Source organism: Desmodus rotundus, chromosome 12, assembly GCF_022682495.2.
Source record: "Desmodus rotundus isolate HL8 chromosome 12, HLdesRot8A.1, whole genome shotgun sequence".
Taxonomy (NCBI): domain Eukaryota; kingdom Metazoa; phylum Chordata; class Mammalia; order Chiroptera; family Phyllostomidae; genus Desmodus; species Desmodus rotundus.
In genome coordinates this window covers 34,115,485-34,132,634 of record NC_071398.1, presented here as the reverse complement: position 1 = coordinate 34,132,634, position 17,150 = coordinate 34,115,485, and the positions used below count along the sequence as shown (strand labels likewise).

General features: G+C 52.1%; 2 protein-coding genes across 5 annotated transcripts; one reads left to right on the top strand and one right to left on the bottom strand.

Annotated features, from left to right (window-relative positions):
* The first annotated feature begins 19 nt into the window (after positions 1-19).
* FXYD3 (FXYD domain containing ion transport regulator 3) lies at positions 20-5,936 on the top strand. 2 transcript variants are annotated; one of them, XM_053916220.2, is made up of 8 exons: positions 20-113; positions 2,795-2,848; positions 3,959-3,991; positions 4,101-4,124; positions 5,002-5,076; positions 5,158-5,194; positions 5,584-5,621; positions 5,746-5,936. In XM_053916220.2, the coding sequence occupies exons 2-8, from the start codon at positions 2,809-2,811 to the stop codon at positions 5,763-5,765; spliced, it is 267 nt and encodes an 88-aa protein (XP_053772195.1). In that variant the 5' UTR covers positions 20-113; positions 2,795-2,808; the 3' UTR covers positions 5,766-5,936. The 2 variants fall into 2 exon arrangements, with proteins under 2 accessions (XP_053772195.1, XP_024433383.2); XM_024577615.4 differs by lacking the exon at positions 20-113 and adding an exon at positions 2,665-2,690.
* Positions 5,937-6,838: 902 nt separating this feature from the next.
* On the bottom strand, positions 6,839-15,417 carry LGI4 (leucine rich repeat LGI family member 4). 3 transcript variants are annotated; one of them, XM_024577617.4, is made up of 9 exons: positions 14,567-15,416; positions 14,084-14,155; positions 13,762-13,833; positions 12,256-12,327; positions 12,054-12,125; positions 11,510-11,679; positions 9,201-9,365; positions 8,595-9,100; positions 6,839-7,739 (listed from the first exon to the last, which is right to left on the bottom strand). In XM_024577617.4, exons 1-9 carry the CDS (start codon positions 14,737-14,739, stop codon positions 7,425-7,427), a joined length of 1,617 nt encoding a protein of 538 aa, XP_024433385.2. In that variant the 5' UTR covers positions 14,740-15,416; the 3' UTR covers positions 6,839-7,424. The 3 variants fall into 3 exon arrangements, with proteins under 3 accessions (XP_024433385.2, XP_045041537.2, XP_053772193.1); XM_045185602.3 differs by lacking the exon at positions 12,256-12,327 and having other exon boundaries at positions 14,567-15,417; XM_053916218.2 differs by lacking the exons at positions 12,256-12,327; positions 13,762-13,833; positions 14,084-14,155 and having other exon boundaries at positions 14,567-15,417.
* Positions 15,418-17,150: the final 1,733 nt, after the last annotated feature.

Below are 17,150 nucleotides of genomic sequence, written 5' to 3'. Positions count from 1 at the left end.
TTGTTCTCTGCCTGCCCAGCTTTGCCCAGGTTTGCTTAGGGCGTGGCAACTGCTAATAAAGGTAGGGCTCAGGCGGAACCTGGAACCTCCACACGGCCTAGGGAGCCACACAGGTGAGAACTGGGGCCCCCTCCCTCCACTGCTCTCTTTTAAAGACTCTAGGACCTTCACCCTTCAAGGCCCTTTTCTGGGGAGTGGGCAGGAGATTAGTGAAAGCCCCTAATGTGATCCTCCTCCCATCATTCTCCTCTCAGGGGCTGGGTGAGCCAGCTGGGGTGAGGATAAGGTCCACAGGTGGGACGGGGATATCTGGAGTGCCAGGGGCATCTGGGTAAACAGAAGTGGGTTGGGGGTACCCGGGTGAATGGGGTATCTAAGTGGACCGACCATAGGTGGCCAGGGGTATCAGCAGATGGAGGGTGATTGGGTAGACTCAGAGTGTCTAGGGTCCTATGGATCTCAGAAAAGGCGGTTCCTGAGGATCTGTAACCACCTTTGGGGAGTTTATTTCAGGGGCATGGGGAGTCATTCTGCCTGCCTAAAAGGCCTGGCCACCATCGTGGAGGAACAGAGGGGAGAGCAGAGGGCAGGTGGCAGAGACAGGAGTGGAAAGGGGTGGGCAGAGCCTCCTCCTGCAAGCTGCCTTCCTCTCCAAGCCTCACACCAACTATCAGTTTGGGAGAAGCTCAGGGCCTCTTCCAACAAGGGCCTGACAGGAAAAGAGGAGGGCAGACCAGCTCCCAGCAGCCTGCCCCACAGGGAGAGCCAGGCTGGGAATGTTGTGTAGAGGCTGGAGAACAGCTGAGCCAGCCATCAGTCTCCCCTGAGCTGGGGATGCTGGGTGGCGCCTCAGAGAGGGGGAGTAACAAAGGCCTCCCAGCAGGTAGGGGACTTGGAGGATCCCAAGGAAAGAGGCTTAAGAGCTGAGACTCTGAGTTTCGGGTAACAGAGTATAGTGCATTAAGCTTAGCTTGCAGGGGTTACTGAGTTGCGACAGCAACGTGGGCTAATCATAGTGCCAACTTCATCAAGCTGGGAAGATTATATGTGCAAGGAAGTGCACAGAGCTGAGACCAGCTCCTGCCATGGGTTGAACACTCAATAAGTCCAAGCTCTGTTACTAGTACTAGTATAGTCACAGCGTGACAAAGCCTCACAAGGCAGCTTTCAACAACAGCAGAGCTTCTACAGACCTGAGCCCAGAGCCTTTGGGCTATTGGGCCCACACACTCAGTCCAGACTGCCCCTAAACTTTGTGCATTTCTAACTACCTTAGTAATATTCCCCCAAACTACAGGTCCTCTTCCTGAAACAGAAAGCAACTTGGGTGGGTGTTTCATGGAGGGAAGAGAGAGAGAGATGGGGGGGTGTCCTCTCCACCTGTGGACAGGAGTCCCTGCAAGGACACAGCAGGTACTGTCAAATGAGGGTTTTTTTAAAGATTTTATTTTATTTTTTTAAAGATTTTATTTATTTTTAGAGAGAGGGGAAAGGAGAGAGAGAGAGAGAGGGAAAGAAACATTGATGTGCCACATAAACATGGATCGGCTACCTCTCACATGCCCCCAGCTGGGGACCTGGCCAGCAACCCAGGCACGTGCTCTGACCAGGAGTCAAAGTGGTGACCTTTTGGTCCACAGGCTGGTGCTCAGTCCACTGAGCCACACCAGCCAGGGCTCAAATGGGCTTTTTATTAGGGTTGGGAAGGATATATATTCTCCCATCATTAAAGGGAGTACGTAACAGATGACCTCCAGGGTTGTTGGGGATTAAATGAGTGAAAACGCAGCAAGGGCATTTGGCAGTGCCCAGTGTGGGGTGGATCAGAGTTAAGTGTAAGCTCTTGCTAAGGTTACAACAACATATGCTTGTGGCCATGGGACAGGGGCAGGGAGAGGGTGGGGAGAGTGGGGTCCTGTGGATCTAGGGGGACGCACACAGACCAGGTGCTGATCCCGGGCACAGATGATGGTGGAAGGATGGACTAACCCTAGACCAGGCGAGGACAGAGGGGTCCTCATCATGCTGGGCAGGGCTCGCTGGTGAAGGAGGAAGAGTTTGTCATCAGGAGGAGCTTGGCAGGGGCTGGATTAGGAGCAGTGCCTGGAACTGGGATAGAAAGAACCAGGTACTGAGGTGGGATGGGCAGAGGTGGGGCAGAATTGGGGGCCAGGGGTCAGGGTGGCACAAAAGATGGGGCTGGGGCCGCAGCCAGGCCAATTCTTCTCCCAAGTCTGCCCTCTCACCACCCCAACCTTATGTTCTCTCCCCCGCACCCTTTCCTGGGCAGCCTGAGGTCTGCAAAGTCTAGGCAAGGCAGGCAGGTTCCAAGCTGTCTATGAGAAACACTCCCAGGGACCAGGCCTCCTGCCACCTGGCTTCTAACACCCCATTTCCCAAAACACCCCGAGGCCCTGAGAGTCCTTTCTGAGTCAGGGGCAGCTGCTGTAGAGACAGGCCCGGTTTAAATCCCACTTCTGGCAAGGTACCTATCAGAGCCTCGGTTTCCCAATCTATAAAATGGGGTTAACTGCAGGCAGCTTCCCCCTCATTTGGTTGCCAGGACTTCATACCTCAAGTCTATGTCCAGTGAGTTATTATTGCTGCTCTCTCTGAGTTCTCACCTAGATCCCACTACACTTTTCAGCTCCTTGTCTCTCAGCCTTCAATGCCAGCCTTTCTGCTCTGGGGTAAACTGTGAACCCTGGGTCGGGTGTAGAGGAGGAGGGGATTGGGAACCAGAGGCCCTGGTGGCATCCCTGCTAAAGCTGGGCCCTCCCCTGCACCCCTCCAGGCCAGTTCTCCATCATGCAACAAGTGGCCCTGAGCCTGTTCATCCTCCTGGCAGGTGAGTGCTGTGTCCTGAAATGCCTTTCCCTTGAACTCCTCAGCTGAATGGCAGGCAAGCCTCACGTGTGTCTGGCTCTCTTGTGTTTTCTGCCTCCCCTGTGGGTTGATGACTGTCAGGATAGCACCTCCTTGAGGGAAGAAGTGTCACACTGGTGATTTCAAGAGAACACAAAGACAGGACCTCTCATAGCAGCAGCTAAACTGGCTAGAAAAGTCCAGTCTTGATCTCATTGATGAGATCAAGGAAAAGGCTCAGTCTTGTGCTGTGTCTTCCACACCTCCCTAACACTTTGTTACAAGGACTAACTGGGAACTTAGAGGTTATGTAACAAGTTACCAGTGCCTCAGTTTCCTTATCTGTAAAAATTAGGACTATAATAGCACTTACATAAAAGTCACTGTGAGGATTAAACAAGTTGGTATTTGAAAAGCACTTAGAACAGTGCCTGTACAGAGTAAGCACTATTTGTTTGTACTTTAAGTATAATTTAAAATTATTGATCTCCCTTTAACCAAGAAAGGACAGAGCTTAGGCCCAGAGCTCAGACAGCCTACTCTTTCTAGACAGAATTCAATTGTAGTCCTTGCTTTCATTGTGTTTCCTTTTATCTGTTACATCAGGCAAGACTGGTATTCCATTTAGGATAGGGACAGAACAATGTATTTTTAAATAAAGTCTACTTAGTTTATACTTAGTAAGTTGCTTTAAAGGGGAGTGGTGAGCCAATGCTAGAACAGACAGAACAAGGAGATGAGCTCTGAGGACGAATGGGCACCAACACTGTCTGTTATGTGGACAAGAACACTCTTTGTTTCTGGAGGAGGCATGGGTTAGCAGGTGTCTGGAAACATTTGGACGAAGGGTGGCCTAAAGCCACCCAGATTAACACCGATTTCAGGAGGCAAAATGCTGGTGTGGCTCTCAGGTGTGGGGCTGAGTGGAGGGAGGGTCCACACTTTGAGATGGGACATGCTGGGGCAGCTAGTTTGGGGCTGGACCCCTGCACCCTCAGGAGGCAGGGAACTGTCCATCAGGGGACATTATCCCTGAGGCCCTGTGGTCCTACTTGCACCACCAACTCCTCTCCTTCCCTGATTCTCCCACCAGGCCTTCCTGCACTGGAGGCCAACGACCCAGAAGGTAAGTCAGACTGTACTCTTCTACCAGTTCCACCTCAAAATTCTCCCCCTGAGACCCCTACATCCCAACTGTTTTCCTGGATTCATGTTCTTTTTTTCTTTCCTTTCAGATAAAAACAGTCCTTTTTACTATGGTAAGAGCTGGTGCCCTTCCCCTCGCTCCTCCTACCCCCACCCCTCATACTATTTTGTACCAAAGTTCCCACAGAGAGCTGGACGAGGGTCTGATGTGGGTGAAAAGGGGGCAAGGATGGGACTGGACTGAAGCACTGGCCAGTAAACACAGTGAATTAAGGGAACAAGACGTGCCAGCCTAGTCCTTGGGAAGATCCATGACTATCCAGCAAGGACAGTTTACAAGAATCAAGGACAGTTCACAAGAAGCCATTGTTATGGTTCAGGTCAACTCTTCTGGGAGAAGGGTTGACTTGAGAAAACTTCCTGGAGGAGCTGAGCTATTTGATCCAAATCTTTCTGTGGCCTCCAGATGCTACATGATCTGCTCTGGGCCACCCCTCTGTCATTACTCCCCCTTCTCCACCTCACTGCTGCTGCTCAGGCCACAATGGCTTCTCTGCTGTTGCTCAGACTCAGCAGACATACTCCCAGCCTCTGGACTTTCATACCTTCTGATCTCTCTGTCTGGAATACTTTCTCCCACAAGCCCCATGCCTCCCTTCCTCACCTCCTCCCTATGTCTCTGCTCAAGTGGGGCCCCTTAGAGAGGCCTTTCCTGCCCACTCTCCCTAAAAGAGTTGCCATCTGACTTTCTGTTCCCTGGCTCTGCTTATTCGTCTTCAGACCACTTCTCTCCACCTGATCCTACATTAAATCTCTTGTCACTTGCTTGCGTATCAACTAAACATGAGCAAAGGAAGGCTGGGGTTTGTTGTCTGCACTGCTGTATCCCCAGCACATCATACGTACCCAATATATCTTTGTTAAGTGGATGGGGGCTTGAATAGGGGGGACACTAGCTGGCATTGAGGGCCCCCTCTGGGTTTCTCCTAGACTGGCACAGCCTCCGGGTCGGCGGGCTCATCTGTGCGGGGATTCTGTGTGCCATTGGCATCATCGTCCTCATGAGTGAGTGGAGGAGCAGGCAGGGGAGTGGGGCAGGGCAGTGCTGTGGGTCCCCTCTCTTGACTGTTCCCCTCTCCCTAACAGGTGGGAAATGCAAATGCAAGTTCAGCCAGAAGCCCAGGTGAGATAGGTTCCCTGTGTGTGCCTGCCTGTCTCATGCTGGACACACACCTTTCATGAGTGAAAGAGAAATCTTACAGAAAGAGGCCAGGCCTCCAGGCTCTGCCCTGGAGAATTCCTGCCACTAAGACTTCCTAGGTTTATTCTTCAGAGCTGAAAACCCTCAGAGAGCCCCAAATCTTGAAATGCTTTGGACCCCAGGGTTGTACAACCCTATGATGGAAAAATAGTCCAGAAGCTACGTTAGGGAAAGCTGAGAATATTCTAGTCTTTTAATTTAATTTTATTTATTAATTTTATTGTTGTTCAAGTACAGTTTTCTGAGAATCTTCTAGTCTTGAGGGAGAGGACAAATGGTGGATATAGATCTCACCACTTTTCTTTTCTCAGCCACCAATCAGGGGACACCCCACCTCTTGTCACTCCAGGTAAGACAGGGACAGATGGGGCTGAGGGGAACATTGGATGTGAGGTGTGTGTGTGTGTATGCACGTGCCCTGGGGAGGAAGATCTCCATCCATTCTCACGAGCTGACCCCATCACCTCTCCCAGGCTCTGCCCACAACTGTTGAGGACAGATCCACAAAAGAGCACAGAGAGCCTCTCTCTTTCCCTACGTCCTGATTCTGCACAGGAACCTCACTCCAGGATGGAATCCTCCCTCCTCTTCTCAGAAGGCCTTGCAGGCCTCATCTCACTTCTCAACAGAGGGATCTCTTCATTAAATTTTTAATCTAAAATGATCTTCCTCTCGCCCAAGCAGTCTTGAGACTCCCTATGTGTGCTTTGGAGTAGGACTTGGGGTGGGGGGCAGAAGGTGGACATGCACTGGAGGCTGCCACAGAAGCTGGAAGCTGAATCTCTGTTAGAAAAAGCCCGAAGGCCTATTCCCTCATGACCTGGTGAATGGCATGGGCTCTCTTCTCTGCCTCCATGGTCTTGGGAGCCACGTGTGCAATTGAGAATTTTCTAGTATTCAAATAGGGGACGTTCTGAGAGTGAAAGGGAGCTATAACCAGAAGAAGTGCTGGGACATTCAGGTGGACACTGGGTACTCATGTCAAGGTTGTTCATACCGTGACATGAGTACACAGATAGGTTATGATTTTAATAGTAGGACTTCTATAACCCTTCCACTCACTGCTGAGACCCCACTTTATTACTGAAGACCCTTCCTAATACCCAAATGTCCCTGTGAGACCTTTAAATAATTGTCCATGATAACCCTCATAATATAGGATGATGGCCATATGGCGTGAGAACCTCCAATGAGTCTCAAACTTCCTTGAGACTCCCCAAAACCCACTAAGACCTCCAAATCTCCCCAAGAGCCACCCTTTAAAATGTCTACAACCCTTCAAAACACTCTCAAAAACAGACCCAAGAAAAGACCCACAATAAACTTGTGACCTGTCCCTGATAATGCCCTTATATCCCTTGAACATCCCCTAAGCCCCCCATAATCATGAACCCACAATCCTTAGACAACTCCGAAGGCTCACTTCTGGGACCACACCCTCCGTAACACTCCTCCTGGGGCACCGCCCCCCAGCCATGTCACTCAGGATGCACTCTCCCAATGATCCCACAACAACGAGTGGGGCGGGTGCACAGCGCATTTATTGAGTTCAGACACCTTCTGCCCTCAACCCTGGCACCCACCGGAAAGGGGTACCCGGGACGCCCTACAACAACTCTCGCTTTCCCTCCCATTCCCCTCCGCGAGCAAGACGTAAACAGGCTGGTTTCCGCCTTAGCAGCAGGCAAGCGCACAAGCAGCAGGGGAAGTTAGTAAACCTGGTAGGGAAACCCCGCCCAGCAACTGATGACGTCATGGAGGGGTGCACTAAAAGCGATTGGCCAGATTGAGAGGAAAGTTATCTCCTCCTGAGTACTTTCACAGGGAGCAGGAAGGGTGGTTTGACAGGAAGGGGCTGCTTCCAGACCTCACGGAACTCTGCACCTTACCCCCACCATGATGCTGGATTCTGGCTCCATGCTCCAGCCTGAGCTCTCATATCACCCTTGGTGGGGGGGCATTTGCAACCCAGCAAAGCTGTTGCTTTAGACTGGGAGGACAGCTCTTGCCTTGAACTTGGCCTGTGGCCAGTATTTCACAAGACCAGCCATAATCCCAAGTGGGGCCAGGAGGTCAATCAAGAGGTTGTCCAGAGGCCTAAGATTTCTCACACCAACCCCTTCACCAGCCACGTCCAGGGTCCCATCCAGTGTCAGGCACTGAGGTCTAATTCGTGAAGCTGGTAGATCTGTGTGGGGCCCTTGAAGCAAGCAGCAAAGAGGAAGTGCCTGCCAGCCATGGTGATGTGGGCAAAGTCCCGCGGGGCCACCAAAGCCGGGGGCCCCAGCTCCTGCAAAGGTTCCAGGAGCCCCTTCTTAGGATCAAGGCGGAAGACCTGGCTGAAGGCAAAGTCGCTGCCCAGGATAGCCAGCTGGTCCCTGGCGATGAGAAGTGGCTGGAAGACATGGGCACCACGTGATGGAAGTTGCTGTAGCAGACGAAACATGGAGCCATCCCAGCGCATGACCTGTGAAGTGTGGTGGCAAGTTAGGGCCTGGGATCCAGGATGGCCAGGCCTGCTGGTAGTCCTCTAGGCTTTGTAGGACTTGGAAACTGCTTATAAACAGGCCTGTAGTTTCCCCAAACTCTTATGGCTTTCTTATCTTTATAGATGTTTCCACCCAGCTGCTCAGGCCACATTCTTGGCGCCTTCTGTTTCCCACACACCCCAAATAGAATCCATCAGTAATGGAAATCTGTCAGTTTTACCTACTATGGTATATATTGCTCCAATCTCCTCTGGCTGCTCTCTGACCCAGCTATAGTCTCCTCTTCCCAGGTCCCACTATTCCTATCCCTGTGCCCACAGTCTGCCCCCCACACAGACACTATATGGACATCTGAATCAGATCAGTGCCTTGTAGGCTCAGACTCTCCCCCTGGCTATATTTTACTCTGAAAAGATAGTGCTGGGGTGCATCAGCCTTGGGGATTCAGAGTGTGGTGTTGTGGTCAAATGCAGTGAGTCAGCGTTACAGAGCCACAGTTTGGGAGTAGAATCAGAATCTCAGGCCAGTGTCTATGTTGGGGAATGGGGAGTACTGTAGGGTTCACAGTCCTTGAGGGGTCAGTCTTGAAGTCAGTGTTGGGGTAGGGTCAGATTCAAGGATCAACACATTAGATGAGTTTGGAGTTTGAAGATCAGCCTGAGAGCCTGGGTCAGAGTTTAGAGGCCAATGTGCCAGTGGGAGTCAATGCTGAAAGACCAGCCCACATTGGGTGGTCTGTGCTAAAAAGGCAGCCCTTGAGTAAGAGTCAGCTGCAGGTCAGGAGTGGCTTGTGGCCTCTGCTGCCCCTCCTACCTGGTTGGGTCTAGGCTTACCATGGAGTCCCCAATGTAGCGTGTCAGGCACAGGAACACATCCCCATTGGCCTGGAAGTGGCGTGTGGCATAGACGTCCTCAGCCTCAGGGATGTCTGTGCGCCTTTCGAAGCGGCCCCCAAACCAGTGGAAGAGCACCGGCCGCTGTGAGGCTGAGGCCAACAGCAGATGAGGCCGGCCATCCAGCTCAAGGACCTCAGCATCTGTGTCCCGGTGCCAGGCATGGAGGCTCTGGCGTGGGTAAAAGCCAGGCCCGTCGCGGCACAGCAGTGTGGTGCTGCCTGCCTTGGAGGCATCGACCACCACGAAGCAGGGCTGCCCATCTAGCCACAGGAGCTCAGCATCATTGGGCCGCAGCAGCTGCTTCGGGGCAAGGGCCTGAGTGGGGGCCAGGCGCAGGTCAGGGCTGGGCCGGGACCACAGCTGTGAGCCTCCCCAGAGGCGGGCAGCCAGCATGAAGAGGCGCAGGCCCAACACCAGAGGCTTACAGGACACCACTGAGGGCGCTGTGGGGGAGTCACAGAACAAGAGGCAGGTCAGGCCAGCTGGGCAGGGCAGGCCTGAGGCAGGCTACTGAGCAGGCAGGAACATGGGAGGGGGGCTCACCGGACAGCTCTTCCTCTGGCCAGAAGCGCTGCAGGCTGTAGTCCCAGGTGAGGATCAGGCAGCGGCCAGCAAAAGGCTGTGCCAGGACGATGTGGGGTTCCCCCTGGTATGAGAAAGGCTCCACACCCAGTGCTGACTCTCCAACTGTCTGGAACCGGGACAGCTCTGAGGGTGGCAGGAGAGAGTCAGGTAGGCCCCGGGGACCCCAACGGTCCTCATCACCAAGCCTCCGTTTGCACATGTCTGAAATGAGGACCATCATGGTGTTTGTCTTGTAGGGACATAGAGTGGAATCTTTTTAATTTATAGATGTATTAACTCAAACCAACATGATAATAGTTTATTTTCTAAGCTTTGTGGCATTATCAAATACGTGCTTAGAAACAACGTTTATCTATTCATTTAATTTCACAAAGTCCCTATAAGGTACATTCTGTTATTACATCCACTTCACAGATGTGCAAACTAAAGCTAAGAGACACAGGCAGCCAATTGTCCAGCAAAATCCATCCTTCCCATCTTCCATGAAATAAGATTGGAGCTGGGCACAAATCTGCCCAGCCAGAGGCCACATTATCCCAGCAGTCCCCCAGCACCCGCTCCCAAAGTTAGGTGTGGCCACGTCCAGGCCAAACTCCCAATGGAACAGCGGCAGAGTGGTGGGTGTAATGCCTGCCTCAAGTGTATGAAGGTGGCTCATCCCGGACTTGGTCTCCTTCCCTTCTCCCCAAGAACTGGTACATGGACCTGCCACAAGTTGGTGTCAACCATGAAAACTAGGACAACACCCAGGGGCTGCTCCACCTGCCTGGAGTGCACACCTTAGACCCTCTGTCTTTAACTCATGGCATTTTGAATCTCTTTATTATACCTTAACCTTTATGGTAACAATGTACCCAGGTCACCCAGCACAGTGGTGGTAGAGCCTAGCAGTTGGTGCCAGGTCATACTACTTAGCTCTGTGTGCCAGGCCTTGTTTCTAGGTGCCAGGGTTGGGGCAATGACCAAAACTACCAAGGATGCCCACCCAGAGGGATCTTTTAAAATGTCCATCAAATTATCACTCCTTGCTCAAAACACACCATAGCTTCCCACAGCCTTCAGGGGGAAATCCACTCTCCTTTCTGTTGCTTTCAATGTCCTGTACAGTGAGGCTTCTGCACCTTTGACCTCCTCTGGGTTCTTGTCTTCACTCACTCCCCCAAGCCAGACGTGCCTTCCTCTGATCCTCAAGCATGACAACTCTATGCCACCTCAGGACCATTGCACATCAGTCCCCTTGCTCTACAATGCTCTTCCCACTGCACTTGACTCAGCTGCCTCCAGATCTAATGCCATCTCTTCAGAGGAGATTTCTGAGACACCCCATGTAAGGTAGGAACCCCCCTTACCTTCTCCATCACTCCCTGTGTTTACCACAACATGTAGCATACATTTATTTGTGCAATGTTTTATATAATGTCTGTTGCCCCCCCGCCAGGACACAGGCCTATCTTGATCACCCCGGTGTACCCATTGCCTCTCACTGGGCTGGGGACAGAGTGGACCTTGGTGAATATTTGCTGAATAACTTAATAAAGAATGACGCTTAAGTTAAATACTCTTGTTCTATGAGTCCCACGGACCTAAAATATGTCACACTTAGATGATGATGAATATGACAATAGTTATTATATTAATAGCCTTCAAATTTGAACTCAAATGTCCACTCCTTCAGGAGTGTCTGGCCCTCGCTCTGGCTCTGGGCTCCCACAACCCTGCAGGTTCTCCACCTCCCAGCCCTGACCACTCTGTGCCACCCCTAACCTGGCCCTGGTCATTCTGAACTATCAGTCTCTGCTTTCCTCCGGACTGTGGGCTCTGTGAGGACTAGACCCAGTACTGTCTTCATCACTGCTGTGTCCTCTGCATTGTCCAGTACCCATAATGGTACAAAAATATATTTATGAAAAAGTGAAATGATCATAGGATGCACTTTAGAAATGGCCATTTTTATATTAATAACAGCAATAACAAGAGTGAACATTTATAAGGGCCTCGCATCCCAGGCCCTGTGCCAAATGCTCTGTGGTCGTGGACACATCACTGAATTCTCACAGCAATCCTACGTCACTGTTTATTACTTCCATTTTACAGAGAGAAACTGAGGCTCAGTGTTGTGATGCTGTTCCCTCAGAGTCTCACAGCCAGGAAATGGCAGGAAGCAGGAAGTGTGGTGAACCCCTCAGCCCTGGCCACTGTACCCAATCTCCCACCTTCTTCTGGGAACCCCTGTGGTACCACCCCCACCCCACAGGGAAAGCCCCCACCTATGGCTCTGCACTTGAACGTCTTGGGGTCGAGGTGGCGGAGCTGCATGTGGGCCAGGGCGGTGGGGCCGGCGCAGGCCCCAGTCCCCACGCTGGCGTTCACGCTGGGCATCCACTGCAGCAGCCAGAGGACACGGCAGTCACACTGGAACGGGTTCCCACGGAGGTCCCTGGGGCAAGAGGCCGGGGAGGGGCTGCGACCCGGCTTCCACCCCTTGGAGGCCACACTCCCCACCCCCACCCCTCCCTTTCCTACACACAGCCATCATGCAACACTGACTTCAAGACTGACTCCTCAAGGACTGTGAACCCTAAAGTATTCCCCATCCCCCAACACACACACTGGCCCAAGATTCTGATTCTACCCCCAAACTATGGCTCTGTAACTCAGAAAGGGGCAAGAGTTCAGGATGGAGCCCCACAAGTGGTGTGAAAAATATGAACCAGTCCAGCTGTATACATTGTGCCCACCAAAAGTGGCCACAGATATCCCCTCCCTTCTCAAACATTCACACCACCCCCACCCAGTCTCCTTGAGCCTCACACATGAGTCAGGGTCTCCAGGCCTCGGAACAGGAATCTGGGAAGGGTCTCAAGATGGTTATTGGCCAGGCTCCTGGAGGAAGGAGAGAAAGAGGAGGGACTGTCAGCAGCTACCAGGACACCCTGTGTCTGGGTGGTGGAGTGTGGGGTGCCTGTCAGGGTGGGCTGGGGCAGTGGAGGAGTGAGGCCTGGAAGGCACATACAGGTGTGTGAGTGAGCGAAGTCCTCTGAGAGCATTCTTAGAGATGGAGCCAATCTCATTGTCCTCGATGAAGCTGTGGAGGGAAGGTGGGGTGAGGGGGAGTTTCTTGCTGTGGTTCCACAGTTTTTAGGGGAACTCACCCCATGGAAGCCATATGCCACTGGAATGTGCTGAATTCTCCCCCTACACTTGGCATAATCTCAAGGGATGCCTCCCCCAAAACTTCTCACTGAGGTCCCAGTCTACTGTCCTGGGAGCCAAGAGCCAGACCCGTGGCCATTGCCAGCCTCACGATGAATGCTGCCACCACCATCACCACCCATGTGCCCCCCGATGCCAGCACTAGCACTGGTTTCACCACTAGCACGTCCACTGCTATCCATTATGACCAATACCCATGCCACTACCATTGCCTTCAACCCCAGTACTAATAAGTACCATTATCACCAACACCATACTGTGCCACCACTGTCACCAACACTGCCACCCTCCCCACCAACACCAATGTCACCACCCACTCCCATCATCCACACCAGCACCAACTCTTATCATTACCAACCCCAACATCAGCAACACTAATAGCTTCACCAACAACACAGCCTTCATGATCATTACCAAGATGGCTGCCACTGTCATCATCAGCACTGCCACCATTATCACAAGCACCAGCACTAGCACCGGCGTTGCCAACCCCAACAATATCACCATCATCCCCAACACTCCCCTCTTCACCCATCCCTAGCACCACTACTGCCACAACTTTTATCCATACCAACACTTCCACCATCACCACCAAACCTAGTACTAACAACATCTTCATCGCACCAACACTGACATCCCACACACAGCCATCATGCACACCAACACTGACACTAATACTGGAATTACCAATGTCTGCTACACTGATAATTGTCACTACCACCAACCCCTCGAACTTCATCATATCACCAACAGCACATCACTGTTGGGTCGGCCATTTTTATCAACATCAGCCCCACTCCATTGTTCGCAATAATGCCACCACTTCCCTGTGAGCAGCAGCAGCAGGATCATCTTCATCACCATCCTCTTCAACACTAACATCAACACCATTACCAACACGGTCATACTATTGTCACCACCACCCCCACCACCACCATCACTACCATCACTAATTCAGAGCTGTTTCCTGTTAATTTGAAACATTTTCTGTCTCTGGCCTCTTTGCACCCTCCCTGGACTTCCGTAAGTCAGGAAGGGCCAGAAACAGTCTCGGGTATCCAGGCTCTTTGTGGGTCTTCAAGCAGAGAGCAGTGAGAGGAGCAGGCTGAGATTACACAGTTAAGCAGGGGCCCTGACCCCACCCACGAGGCTAGGCCCCTTGTCCCTCAAGGAGGGACTGACCCTTGTCCAGACACTTCCTCCCCAGGGCAACAAGTCCTACCTCCCCTTACTCTGGAAGCCACAGAGGGGCCCCTCCTTCCTCTCTCAGGTCCCCATTCTGGCCCCATCCCCTGTCCTCACTCACAGATACTGTAGGTGGGACAGGCCCGCAAATGCATCGTCCTCAATCACGGAGAAGGAGTTGAATGTGAGGAGGCTGGCGAGGGAGCAAGAAAGAAAATTTTCAAGAGTTGCTGCCCCCTATCTGACATTTTAAATTGGCCCCCACCCTCAACCCACCTGGGCACGGTCTGATACACACACACACATGCATGCATTCGATGTGAGTAAATGTGTGTATACAAACGCTTTCACAGACATACATATGTGTGCATCCAGCCCCACACATATGTGCATGAACACCCACTCCCTTGAGCTAGTTGTTGGCTCTGCTGGGCCCCACTCACAGCAGGTGCAGTGACGGCACCCTCAGGAAGCTGCCGGTCTTCAGCTGGGTAGCTCCAGTCTTAACAAGTGAGCTGGTGACATGGGCAATGGTGGGTGAGGAGAAAACTACTCCAATGCTCCAGCGTCATCCCAGAGCTGTCTCCTGTCTGGGGGACTCTGGCATGCCACCCTGACCCTGGGTGTATTTCCCCTATATCCCAGGGAGACAGACATTTGCCCGCCTCACTTGGCAAGGATCCCGATGGCACCCAGCCCACCCCCTGGCAATCCCTTCTCCTAGGCTGCTAATGCTGCTGCTGCCCTTTGGAATTTCCCTTCTGCTCCCTTTCAAATGCCAGCAGTCCCCTTTTGGGCATCCCAACATCCTTTGCTGCCCACCTTCCAAGATCCTGACAGACCCCTTCTTGACCCCCTGTCCCTAAACCCTGGGATCCCAGAACTCCCATCCCCACCCTCAAGCCCCCAAAAGGCCTAGCACTCACAGTGACAGCAGGGTCGGGGAGAAGTTCTCGGGCAGGTCCGGGGAGCCTTCACAGAGGGCACTGTCTTTGGAGCAGGAGCAGCTCAGAGGACATTTTCCCTTTGGGGGTCTCCAGGCCACCCCCGTCCTGGCCTCAGCCAGCAGCAGCAACAGCAAAATGCCTGCCCCTCCCATGCTCCCCTCACCCCCGCTGAGGCACCAGCTTCTTCCTGCCCACCCAGTTCTGCCCAGGCTTCAGCCACTACATCTCCCAAGCCAGGGAACCCTCCATTCCGCCAGCTGGCACACTCTGCCCTGGCTTCTCTCTTCTCTTTCTGTTCTTTCTTTCAATCTGTCTTTCTCCCTGTATCTCTTTGGAGTCTAATTTTCTGTTTATATCTCTTTCCTTGTTCTCTCTCTCTCTCCCCCTCTCTATTTCTTACTCAGTGAGTTAGTCTATTTCCCACTCTGTCTCTATTTCTGCCTTTGTCTCTTTTTCTGTCTCTGTTTCTCTGTCTGTCTCTCAGTCTGTCGGCCTCTCTGTGGTGTGTGTGTCTCCTTCTGTCTTTATTTCTTGTCTCCCAACCCCCCTTTCCAGCTCTGTGTATGTTTCTTCCCCTCCTCCCACACCCCTTCTCCCAAGAGGTTTGGGAGAGGGACTCAATGGGCACCGGGTGCGCCCAAAAAGCCGGGTAAGAATAAGGAGGGGGGTCAGAGGCCATAGGAAGAGCAGCGCTGGGGAAGGGCCTGGATGGCCCCATGGGAGGGGAGGAGTCACCAAAGGCTGAAGCTGCCCTGGCCACTCCCTTCTAACCCCCTACCCCGGTTCCCCATTCAGAGAGTGAGGAGGATGCCACCAGGGTGGGGACCAGATGGCTCTACAGGCAGGAAGGAGCTGAGAGGAGAGACCACTGCGAGGCTGGAGTCACCTTAGTTACTCCCAGACAGCCCCCACCCCGGGCAGCAGGACCCTGTTGGCGGCGCTGGCAAACAAGCTTGGAGGGGCCAGCTCAGGTCCAGCTGCTCCCTCTGGTGGCCACACTTGGCAGGCGCTACCCTGCCCCAAACCCACCTCTTTCCCAGTTCAAAATTAACCCCTTGAGTGTCCACCGCGTACTGGGGGTAGAGAGTCAACCCAAGAAAAAAAGATGATAATAATACCATCCCCTTCTACAGCACTGACTCTGCACCAGACCCTGTCCTGAAGGGTCTTCTGACCCCTCCACAGCCTTCTGGGGTTGATACTATTTTATGGCTATTTTACAGAGGGACATACTGAGGAGAGAAGTCAGGTAATTTGAGGTCTAGCATACCCGGAAAGGGCAGAGCCAGGGCTGGAGCCTAAGCCCCAGGGCCTCTACACATGATTTTGCATTCTTTCTCTAGAAATCAGAAGTCATAGATAGTGGTTGTTTTTATTTGGACTAAGCTTTTAGCAATTTGGATAGATTTTGTCCATTAAATAAGAAAAATAAATAAATGGCACTTGTTGCCAAACCCTGAATAGTAGTAATAATGCTTACTGAACACTTACTGTGTGTCTGTCTCTATATGAATTTACTCAGTCCTCACAAGAGCCTCATGAGGTGGGTGGTATTACTCATTCCCACTTTATAGATGGGAAAACTGAAGCATGAGGAATTTAAATAGTGTTTCATGGCACTGGACAGATCCAAACCTAACCACTCATTCCTGACATTGAGTAAAATACACAGCTTCTCTCCTTCTGCTGCACACATCCAAAAAACTTGGGGCAGGGCCCCAAAGGCAGGGTCTCAAAGATCTTGGTTCCAGTTCTGTGTGGATTTAGGCAAATCATTCAGTCTTCCTGATCTTCAGTTTTCCCATCTGTCAAATGGGGCAATCATGACACCCATTTCCCAGGTGTGTCGAACATTCAGTGAGATGATGGAGGCCACACTCCCAGCTTGGGGTGCAGTGCCGGGTGGGCACCACACAGTGGTCAGTGGGCTTGGGGTGGACTCTGGACCCAAGCACATGTCTGCATCTAAACAGCTCTGTGATTTGAGCAAGGCTCTCAGGTCTTGGTTACCTCAGCTATAAATGAGGGATGATGAACTCCTTTCAGAGTCTTTGAAAACATAAAGAACATAGTGCCAGGGCACAGAGGGGACAGATAGGCCTAAACCACACAGTATGCCCAGCCCAGCAAGGTTCTCACCCCAGCGTACAATGAGGATGACAAGGATGATAATGATAGTCACTTCCTGTGTGCCAGGTTTTGTTCTAAATGATTCACATAGATCATTTCAGATAATTATTCCAACCTCCCTGTAAGGTGAATACTGTTATTATTTCCATTTTACAGAAGAAGAACCTGAGCTACAGAGAGGTTAAGTCATTTGCCCAACATCACACAGCTAGAAAGTGGCTGAACCACTGTTCTCTGAAGCAGCTGGCCCTGTGAGGGGAGAGAGTTGAGGATTAGCTAGACCTGGCTAGGTGCCCCCTCTTCACTCACCTTTTTGCTCCTTGTCACCCCTCCCCAGTGCTACATAAACATCAGACTTATCATTAACCAGGGACTGCTCGTGACCTTGGGGTACAGGCCTGGGGGTGGGGGTGGGGGTGGGGGTCGGGGCAGA